Consider the following 11942-nt stretch of genomic DNA (forward strand, 5'->3'; position numbering starts at 1 on the left):
TGTTGCTTCATGATTGGTACTAGCTGATGATGATCTTTATTCAAGCCTTAGGAGCACAGATATTGATGGTTGTATTTACAAGTTCATCTTAAAATGAACACAAAAGCCTAAATTATGTGGCCAAAATATATCTTCAAATCTCCCATTGGAAATCTTGAAGAACTGGTTCATATATTCAGTGTAAAATTTGGAAGCAGTGTTCAACATTTGCTAGTTATACTTGGCTTCTCATGCGGAAATTTCTTCTACAAGCCCTTGACATAGTCTCTTGGTCTTTGCCTCAACATCTAGAAAACTCTTCTACACTGTCCGGTAACTTGAATTGCTCTAAAATTCTTTGGGTCCCAGCCAGTGTCCTCGGTCTGTGAATATACTTGATTTTGAGATTGTCTGATGTTAATGTTAGCTAAATGCTTAGCCTTAAACAAAAACAAATATAGGAAAACTCATTATAATCATAATATAATAAGTACAATTGAGTATGTACCTTAGCATTCAGAACATTTATATGCTCAATTTCTCCCACAGTGATACAGAAACCTATATAGTGAATATATTATGGGTTTTTTCTTTCATTTGTTTTACATATTTTTAAGAGGAAATAAACACTTTTAGCATCTGCTTAAGAAAAGTACATTGCCAGGAGAGATTTGGACTTCTCTGACATATGACGAGTTTTGTTCTCTGAAGAATATGAAATCACATATAATCTAAGGTTTCTGGGGTTATGTGAAGTTGAGGGGAACTTGGCTTTATTATTTCAAAGCCTACTTTTTGATGGCTAGCTGTTGTATTTAGTGACTTTTCTATCCCTGTTCCAAAAATATTAAGCTTTTTGCTAGACTAGGAAACTTGAGATCAGCACGATGAGATGCTAGGTTTACAGATTTCCAGAGATCCATGTGTTTGAAAACATTCCTAATAGTTACTTTATGTCTGGGTCGATGTGTTGTGATTGGAATTTGTGACTGTAGCTATTTTGGTATTCATCGTATTATCCCTTCTTCCTTTCTCAGAGGACCTACCGAGCCATGTATGATTACAGTGCCCAGGATGAAGACGAGGTCTCCTTTCGAGATGGCGACTACATTGTCAACGTGCAGCCCATTGACGATGGCTGGATGTACGGCACAGTGCAGAGAACAGGGAGAACGGGAATGCTCCCAGCGAATTACATTGAGTTTGTTAATTAATTATTTCTCCCTGCCCTTTGAGCTTTATTCTAATGTATCCTAAACCTAATCTTTTTAAAAGATAGAAGATACTTTTAAGACAACTTGGCCATTATTTTACAATGATGTATCCTTCCTTTGACAATTAGACACACAGGTACCAGGAAGAAGGAATGACCTCTGGGCTGAAAACAGCAGCATTTTCAGTAATTCCTACAAACAAAAATCATTGTGTCTGGACACCTGGTGCTGCTAATTGTGTTCATGGTTTCCTTTGATTGGCTATTGAACCCTTCTGGGAAATGTATTTTTGTAGACTTTACTAGAGATGTTGATTGTCCCTTAAATGTAGCGTGTATATGAAACTTCTTAGCTGTCACTTTGGAATCACCCCAAGCCAATTCTCTTAACTTGGTAATGCAGCCAATAATTTAAAACCCATTTTGCTTTTGAGTCATGAGGCAATTTCCAATATTAGTGAAAATTGCCCAATATAGTAAGTGTAAACAGTGGCAGAAGGACAGGCTGGTTAAAATTATATTGACTGGTGGCCTTAGGGATCTAGAAACTTCTAGTAAACAGAGAAATTTCCTTGTTCCCTAGGCTGACTGGGATCTATTTATTTCTCATTTGTACCAAGGCATCTCCTACTCTCCATTTATATTCTATGGACCCAAGTCTATGCTCCGTTCCACGGAACGCCAGGACCAAATAACTTCACAGCTACTCTGCAAAGGGCAAATTATAATGTCATTGATATAATTTCCCTAGCAGCATTTACCCTGTTGCATGTCATGTAGATTCAAGCTTCTGTAACATAGGCAGCTGCACTGCGCGTTCCTATTATTGAAGCAAAAAGGGTGACTGATACCTAAAAGCCCTTTCTTCCTCTAGTCGCCAGCTCATCAGAAAAACATACTTTGAAAAGTTGCTTGAGATTTTCCTCCTGCATTGCACTCTAGTTTTGAAGGATTTACACCTTAGGAAATAACATGTATAATCTAGTAAATAAGCGATTTAGGTGTTCTGTTGAACAGCTTTGATTAACTTAATGCCATCATTGATTTCAAAGTGAAGAAAATGTAACAGGAGCCAATGAAGCAATGGAAGCTGGAGTGTGACTGGAAAAATACCCGGCAAACAAAGTTACCAATTCCATACAGAGATGATCTAGTGTCTTCTTTTGGAAAATGGTATTCAAATTCTGGAATGGAAATCTAGCCACCAAAACTGGTTAATCAAAAGACGTCCTTTTCCGCCTTCTGGCTTTTATTTTCTAAATCATGTTTAAGGGAATGAAACAGGAATGTCATCAGAGATTTTTCAGTACAGGCCCAAGAGCCTGTTCTCTAAGAAAGAAATCGTTGTCATGTTTTGATTTTCGAATAAGTGACTTTGCAGGCTTTCACTAGCCCTTGCTGGTGGGTCTTGAAATTTCATCCAGAGCCTGCAGTCAAGGTCACCAAGCCACTGGCGCCCATCAGCAAGCCTGTGTCTTTCTGATTGTGCCGTTTACTGTGACCTGCAACAGGGTAGCATTCATTTAGGGTCTGATTTCACAGTTATGATAAAACCGAAAAAGCAAACATTGCGAAAATGTACTAAAGTGTATGGGTTTTGGGGATATCTGCCTTATATGTTATATTCAAGGAAATTAACAAAACATCCTGTAAAACATCTTTTAAGGAAGCGTTTACTAGTCCAAAGGCCAAAGCTAATTTATTTACACTTTAGAAAAGTTAGCACATGCTTTTGAAAATCTGTGATTTCATTTTATTAGGCTAAAAGAGCAAATAAGCTTTATTACACTGAAGCTGCATCTATATGTCGCTGACATAAAGTTGAAAAAATAAATGCAGGCAAATAACTAGAGACTTCTTTAAAGGGGGTTTGGCTGGTTTTCTCTCATTGAAATGGCCAGTCGTGATTAAAGTGATAAAACCCCTTATCTGTTTTGGTACATTGTACACAACCCTACAAAAATAAACTGAACTTGCAATATTTTTGCAAGAATATCTGTCATTAAAACTGAGGATAAAATACCTGCTCAATTTTATTTTACTATGTATATATTTACGTTTCACCCAGGCAGGCCATTTTCTTTTGTGATTATAAGAAAGAGTAGTTGTTGATTAAATGTTCAGACTAAATGTAGGACAGGTACAATTTTGGGATAAATAGCACATTTATAGGAACCGCGATGAAAACTGACTTGAAATAATGCTTGTAATCAGGAAAGTAATTTCATCCACCCATTTCAAAACCAGATTCACTGAACGTAAAAGTCAATACATATTTGAGGAATAAGTCTCCTAAAAGTTTAAGCTTCATGTAATAATGTTTGCATAGCAAAATATTTCTGCTTCAAGCCTTTAGGAATTAAGATCTGATCAGAATTCAACTAGAGGATAGTTATTTTACAATGAAGACTGAAACTGAACAAGATGTTGCATGCTTTTGAGGCCATAATTTGGTAGTGTTGGCAGTTGTTAATAAAGCTTGTCAGGATGTTAAGAATCTCAGGAGAAATATTGGAAAAGTATATGTCTAAAACCAAAGTGCTATTTTTAAAAGCATCATTTAAACAAAATTACATGCCTGAACAACTTTTCCACTTTCCATGTCCTTCCCTCCCACCTTCAATGGGGCAACAAGTATCTTGTGCATAAAGCTGACAGCTAAAGAAGATTTTAAAAATTGAGTTAAAGATGACTGTGTAAATGTCCAAGCACAGAGAGCATGCACCTGTCTTTCTGAAGTTTGATGTGTTCTCAAGCCTGACAGAAGCACAAGGAACAGTTTGATACACTTTTAAAAAGGTTCTGAAAACAAAGCTGTATGGGGATCCTCTCTCTTTCTCTCGAGCAAAGTATAGCAACAGAATATATTGCTTTTGTCGTAAGCTTTTGTAGTATGTTTTTACTAATAATTCTTGTTCTCTAGAAAGCTTTCTATTTCTAACCTATGGCAAAGTGAATCCTTCATGTCTTCTTGTTATTGTTTACACACTTGCAGTGTAGCCCAGTTTGAAATATTTATCTGGTTATCAAATGTCCATGGAGGAGGCTCTTGATGATCCCAGGTCTCCCCGACCTCCATACACCACACAGGCATTTGTAAGCACAGTTTCCTCAAGCACCTTGTAGGAATATAGATAAGATTAGACCAGCCCCTCTCTGGCCACTGGGTTTATTTCTTGAAGAAGATGCAGATCTGGTTTTTCCAATGTGCCACAGTCTTTTTACCTCTTCTCCATGCTGAGCTTGACAGCACTCTGGGAATGAGGAACAAGACTTTTCTAAAAAGACAGTGGACGTTCAAGGGGTGTACCTCGTTTTCAGGTTCATCCATCTCCAGTGGAATGTTTTCAATAAAAGGTGAAGAAAACGTGTGTGATCTTTAATAACACATCCCTATAGAAAGTGGATAAAATATATACCAAAACTATAATACAGATATATACAAATATAGGTGCCTTTTTGATTACTCTTGTTTGTCTAGTATGGTCTTGGAAAGAAAACCAAGCAAGAAAGTTGCTGCGTATTCTGTAGTAATATTTTATTACACATGATTGATATTTTTGTGGTAGGGAAGTAGGATGCTCCTGACAGATATTAAAGGTGTTAGCTGATGATTGTATTTTATCTCTAAAGATTTAGAACTTTAGAAAATGCCCACTTCTTCCCTCTATTTCTGGAAGGTTCTTTGTGGATTTATATACAGTTGAGCTACATAAACATTAACTTTAGATTTGGGATTTAAAATGCCTATTGTAAGATAGAATAATTATGAGGCTGGATTCACTACACAAGATGAACTTCACTTCATAAATTAATTATACCATAGCGATTTGTTTCTGATAATCTAAAAGTGGCTAGATTGTGGTTGTTTTGGGTAACATGATATGGAGGTGGGAGAGCTTTTAGTTAAGTAAGAAGCTATGTAAACTAACAAGGATGCTAAAATAAAAGTCTCTGAAGTATTCCATGCCTTTTGGACCCTTTCCTGGCAACTAACTGTCAACTATTGATCAAAAAAGTCAAGGCATTGTATGTTGCTTCTGTGGTTATTATTCCATGATGCTTAGACTACTTGAATCCATAAACTTGGAAGAATCTTTGAGCAAATTTTCTCAATTGTCTGTATGACTTCAGTATATTCGTGGGAATTCCATAGGATTTTTGTGTTTGATATATGGTATCCAGTTTGCATAGTATCTACTTCTTTGTAATCCAGTTGCTGTTAAGAATGATGTACTTTAAAGGAAAAGAGAAAACTGTATCACAGTCCCATTCTCCAGTGTCCATGCAATGAATTGCTGAGCATTTAGGAAGCATCACCAGGTGTATTACAGGCATGATGTGAAACTTGATATTTGACCTGTGATCAAAATTGAACCATTGTGCAGTTTGGCTTCTATTTGCTTCAAAATATGTAGAATTGTGGTTGATGATTAATTTGCAAGACTAACTTTGAGAGTGTAACAGTTTTGAAGAAAACATTGACTGTTTTCCAAATGAAGGGGCTTCACAGAATGTTACAATGTTATTAATATAATTTGGCTTTTGTTATGCAAATTGTTAACACCAGCTATTAAAATATATTTTAGTAGAAATGCTTTAATTCATATTTTTTTCCTCTACACTGTGAATCTTTAAGCCTTGGTGGACTAGAGCAACATCGCGCTGCCCAAAGGACTAACCTATGCAAACTAGTTCACATTTTAGTGGATGTCGCAGTTAATGTGTAATAAGACATTATTTCCCCTGCATAATGTACAACAGCATTGAAATGACACATTAAGCCTAGCATCACATTGTATAGTATAGTCACTCACAAACCCTTCAAGGCTACCCTAATCATTAACATTAATATTTGTTTAAAAGCAAATCACCGATTTAGCTATTGAAACTACTTGAATGACGGCAAACCAGGAATGACAGATGGCTGTGTCAGCAATGGCTTTAATGTGTTCCCTGCAAGTGATCTCCTATGATAAAACTGTGTTCTCAAATGCACTCTCTTCAGGGTCTTAATATTCTGTGTCTTCTCTCTGTATTTGTAAAACATTATAACACATTAATTTCCTATCTCTACACATTTGGTTTGCTTAAATAAATGCAGGATATAAAAAAATGGTTCTACTTCTTGGCTCTCACCGTGGTTTCCTGGAGCATGGGTTGTTAGATGTAAGTAATGCACCCTCATAATACCCTGGGTCTGAGTAACATGACAGCTCACATCAAATCACATCAGAGGTGTGTGCTGGCTTCAGTGTATTTACATTGCTGAATCAGTCAAGATATTTTCCTCCCCCAAATGAACTTAGTTGTAAGTAATAACAATATTATGCTTTTCCAAGCTCAGTATCTTTCTGATTTTATATCAAAGCACTGCAACAATGCTTCATTGTAGTTAACTTCTTTCAAGAATAAATTCCTCATATGTCCTCAATAGTACAGTTCTAATTTCCTTATATTCTTAAGATGGAAGAAATGGCTTGGAGCAGAGAATAGAAAGTGTGCAAATTGAGTACATAAAATGGGAAGAAACTGATTTCTCAGCTAAGAAAGGCTCATTTATCATAGAACACAATTGCTTTTTTTTCCCCCCTACGCTTCCGATAATTGAAAAAGTGAGTGATTCCCTATTTTTCACTCTCACATAAATCTATGCGATTTGGATGCTAGTCTTACTGTATTATTTTGTAAAAGTTGGTCTTTGGCTCATAATCCTTCCTAATTGTAAATTGATAAACTTTGCGGATGACATCTCATAGAATAAACACTTCTTCCAAATATTGGATTTTCTGGTTTTTATATTCCATAAGTATGAAATGAATATTTTGATAGTATTATGAATTAAACACACCGTATTTGAAATTACAAGGCAGCACAGTTATTTATTTGAAGAATTTACTACCTTTTTTCCCCTCTGAGACTATTTTTTTTTCCATTCACGGTTATAAATGTACTGTTTGCAACCCAGGCCACAGAGGAAATGAATACTTTAGATTTTTTTTTTTTTCTGACAAAAACTAATTTAGGTTTTAAATAGACTGTGCTTATAATTTTATTATCTTAAGCATTTGTGAGGTTAGTTTTACAGGTAACTGTGACATACCCACCAAACAACTTTTCTACCAAAATAACTTTCTATAAAAATACTCATATATAATAAACTAAAAAGTAAAAAGGGAAAGTTTTGCTCTTTTCTTTATATAATCTCCTTTGATATGGGTTGGCTGTGTTCCCACCCAAGATCACATCTTGAATTGTAATCCCCATCATCTCCCTAATCCACACGTGTCAAGGGAGAGACCAGGTGGAGGTAATTGAATCACGGGGTCGGTTTCCCATACCCTGTGCTCGTGATAGTGAGTGAGTTCTCACGAGATCTCATGGTTTACTAAGTGTTTGGTAGTTCCTCCTGTGTTTATTCTCCTTTATGCCACCTTGTGAAGAAGGCGCCTTGCTTTCCCTCCGCCTTCCACCATGATTGTAAGTTTCCTGAGGCCTCCCCAGCCATTCTGAACTGTGAGTCAATTAAACCTCTTTCCTTTTTAATTTCCACATCTCAGGCAGTTCTTTATAGTAGTGTGAAAATAGACTAATATATGCTTCTCCTATACAGAGGGTTTGAATATGAGTTTTGTTATGGCAGAAAACTGGATATGGTCCAGTTGTGAACTTTAGCTCCTTTCTGTCATTCTAAGCAAAATTCTCAGGCCTTTGTCTATTATGTTTGTATTTGGGGGCTGCAGAGTTCTAATGAAAGAAAAGCAGAATGAGAAAATGGATTCAAAAGTTGCAAAGTCAGTATTAGAACCAAGGGTCTAGTTGCTGATTTTGTGTTTACGTTACGGCATTTTAATCTTTGTAGCTTCCCCCTCCACATACACAGTCCTTTTCTGTTTTGAGCAGCAAACATGAAAGAGAATAGTAAACTAAAATAGAGAAATGGACAACATCTAAACTCCTGTTATTCTACCTGAGGAAAGAGGAAACTTTTCTGCATCCCAAATTGAGTCATCAGATCACTCTTGAAGGGAACTGGTTTCTGATTCTTAACACAGGATAGTCACACTTCTTGCCATTTTTCCAGAGGGTTACTGTCCAAGGCTATGTGGCCCCAACTAACTTTTTCATTAATTTTTGTGGATAACCATGCTCTGTCCCACATGCTGTCACTTCCCTGGTCCCAGCTGATTGGATTGAGGTGACTCTGCAGGGCTACACAAGACTTTGCCTAGCAGGGATGGTGGTGGCTGAACCTGCTCAGATCTCCCTGAAGAGGCCTGAGCTCAGGACAGCCTCCTGAGTCCAGGAGGCTACCTCCTTTGCTGTCCTGCATGCCCTTAGAGCCCCCAACAAGGCCAAATCCTACGCTCCTTTCCACACCTGTACGTAAGGTTTCCTGGAGGTGCCTTTGAAAGGCTTTCTATGGCTTGCAAGCAATCAGAGATTTAGACTAACAAAGCCGCCATATACATTCTCATTGGCACAGATTATAGGGTTATTATTTACTTATACATTTTTGAGACAGTGTCTTGCTCTGTTGCCCAAGCTGGAGTGCAGTGATACAATTATAGCTCACTACAGCCTTCATCTCCCAGGCTCCCGAGTAGCTGGGACTACAAGCACACACCACTGTGCCTAACTAATCTTTTTTTTTTTTAAGGTTTTTTTTTTTCTATTTTTTTTTTAATTATTATTTTTTGTAGAGATGGGGTCTCACTATGTTGCCAGAGCTGGTCTTGAACTCCTGGGCTCAAGCGATCCTCCTGCCACAGCCTCTCAAATTTTTGGGGTTACAGGCATGCGTCACCATTTCTGGCTTCATAGTTTTCATATCTGACAAAGTAAAAAGATAACATTTTGACAAGGAACAAATTTTAAGAGTGAGCGGGAGAGTTGCACAATGTTCCCCGCCCCCCAGACAAACCACTAAATAGCAAATGTGATTGCAATGCCAATTACATTATTATGTTAAAATGTCACAGGGTTGTTTTAAATTTTACTGTTTTGCTTTATGATATTTATATATCCTATCTAAAATCACTTTAGTAGTTAGAAGTTGTTTTCCTGGGCCCTGGGAAGGGCATCAATAATATCAAATGAATTTCACTTTTACCAGTACATATGTACAAAGGAAGAATTTGGGAGTTTAGACAATGTTCTTATTGATTTTTGAATGTTTGGCAAAGAAGAAGGGGATAGCAGAGACCACCTTAGAGAGTGTCATAGGCTCTGATGATAAAAGTCAAGTTGTTTTAGCAGAGCTTTATTAAGAAGTACTTAATTCTTCCAGGCTTACTCAGTGATGGCTCTTAATGAAACAGAAGAAACAGTAATTATAATTTATTCATTCGACATATAATTATTCAGTGTTTGCTTGATTCAAGGCACGGAACACAGGCATTTTCTTCATAAAGCGTTCATACTGTTAGGGAAAGACTGACATCAAACAACTAATTATATACTTACACAATTAATTACGTAATTACAGTTTAAGAGATGTCATGAAAGGCAAGCCTAGTGTGCCGCGAGTCCTTGTAGCTGGAACCCACGAGCTGTGGACTTGGGGGAGAGGGCCTGGAAGAGTTCTTTGAGGAACTGCTATTTGAGCCCTGAGTGCCGTCCAAATTCATGTAAGCATGAGACACATGGGAAAATTTAGTCATCAGCAGTTAGTGACAGAAATACTCCTGTCTTCTCCCAAATTTTAATTTCAGTAACAATGCTAGGTTTTGTATTTTTAATACCATTAAATTCCTTGTGGACAAAAGTCAGCACATGCTTATGGACAAATTTATGTGTCAGCACACCCTTTTATTCTAATTATGACTTATTTCACTTTTATGAGATTCAGCAGGTTGCAAAGAGTTAATTATATAAACAAAGCACTACAGGTGTGGAATACTTCGCTTCCTTTTTTGGATAATTGGTTATTACATAGGCTTTCCTGTGTATCCTTACTTCCTCCCTGAATATTTTGGGACAGCGTGTGCTTACTGGAGTTTATTATGGTACAGTCTGCAGCAGAACCATTGATTAAAAATACTGTGCTCTCCCATTTTAGATTTCACATTCAGGGATCGTCATTCCCATGTAATATGTGATGTGAGTTAGATATGCTACAATACCTGGGCAACACACAGAAAAATAACTTGCAGTGCAAGGAAGTTGTTTGTAATCATTTAGAATACATCCTTGCTGTGAGGTGAGTCACAACTTTGTTTATAGAATTCTAGCAAGAATTTTGAACACCTGTTTCCTTTAAGAGTCTAACCGTATGCTTGCGCACTTAAACTTGGGCCCTTTAAATTAATAATCGGGAATATTTTGGACATATTTGATTCCCATAATCAATGCCTAACAAAATGCTTGTTGTGGGAACAGTCATGATAAAACGTTTCCTGGTTGCGTGTACTTCTTTCTTTTGAAAGAAATTTTTTGGCTTCCCAAACAGTGCTGCATAAGATGATTTCTGGACCTCTACATCTTTTTTGGTATGTTGATTTTTGTAAAAATTTTAAAAGGGTAGCTCTTATGACCTAACTATAGTGTCACATCTATATTGTAACTCAGGGTTTGTTTGCAAGCATATTCCCACTGTTTATGTTCATGTCAGTGGGACTGGGAGGAAAGGAGCCTGAAAATCTTGCAGGATAACCTTGTTTTGTGCATTTCACCTGCCGAGGCTCCTTCCAGGAGTGTCTGGGCCACAGCTCTAGCAGTTCAACGTGACTCTTGCCTGCAACCATCCTCTAGCTGGAAAAACAAGAAGCAGGCCCAGGGGGATTTTTCCATCTCCTATGATTTATGTCCCAGAAAGACGTGGAGGTTGGGTAGGAATGGTCCCTGGGATGATTTATTTTCAAAACCGGCAAACAAAACGTATTTATGGTATGAGAACTATAATTATCCTGTGCAGCCTCTTAGGATCATTCAAAAGTTTCATGTTTGGAAAACACTAAAACACTTTCAGAGCTTTGAACAGGGCTTTTGGTCTTGATATAAGTTACTTGATTGTCACTGAGACGCTTCAATAGCAGTTTCATAATATATATAACCTTTAAGAATTTGACATTGTCAATTATATTCATGCACAGATCAAAGAGCTGGATTATGATCCACTGGAGAGGATAGGGCTTAGCAGTAAGTAAGAAGTCCTAATGCCAAAGGTGACCCCGACAGGTAAGTGATTATCTGTAGGACGGGATCATCTCTGGTAGAGAAGAGAAGGAAGGAAACATTTGAAGCCAAGGCAGACCTGAAATTTCCAATGTCTCACTTTGGTGAAAAATTCAGTTTTAGCTTCAAGCGGAAATGTATCTTTCAAAATTATTTTAGGATCAGGAAGTTATTACTCATTACTTATTAACAATTATCTCAGGATCAGGAAGTAGAATCTCCACACATCATCCTTATTTATCTTTTCATGCCTTTGTAGTTTAGTGATGTCTCCAAAATAATGCTGCAACTCTGTTTTGTAGCTTAGCCTTTCTTGATTTAGAAAGCATTAGGAAAATGATGAAAATTGACTTCATGCAAGTGTACAAGTTGGGATACATTCCTTGATTTTAGGATTCTATAATGCCTCAGCCATTTGTCAATTTTTTTTTTAAGTCTGAGAAATTTATGGAAATCGGAGGGAAACTGAGCAGACCCTCTGCTTTCTGCTGAGTACTACTGACGCAGATGAGTTTTGGCCAGCAGTTTCTCTCTGCTTCCAGGCACATTACTCAGACTCATGGGTTTTCAGGCC

General features: G+C 37.2%; 1 protein-coding gene across 2 annotated transcripts in view; it reads left to right on the top strand.

Moving 5' to 3' along the window:
- Positions 1-6970, top strand: part of NEBL (nebulette) — a 389368-nt gene extending 382398 nt beyond the window's left edge. For both annotated transcript variants that reach the window (XM_011997677.1, XM_011997676.1), the window contains one exon: positions 1017-6970. In XM_011997677.1, the coding sequence (XP_011853067.1) occupies positions 1017-1193 (177 nt within the window). In that variant the 3' untranslated portion in view covers positions 1194-6970. The remainder of the gene's footprint in view (positions 1-1016) is intronic.
- The last annotated feature ends 4972 nt before the right edge of the window (positions 6971-11942 follow it).

This window comes from Mandrillus leucophaeus, unplaced genomic scaffold (genome assembly GCF_000951045.1).
Source record: "Mandrillus leucophaeus isolate KB7577 unplaced genomic scaffold, Mleu.le_1.0 Scaffold545, whole genome shotgun sequence".
Taxonomy (NCBI): Eukaryota; Metazoa; Chordata; class Mammalia; order Primates; family Cercopithecidae; genus Mandrillus; species Mandrillus leucophaeus.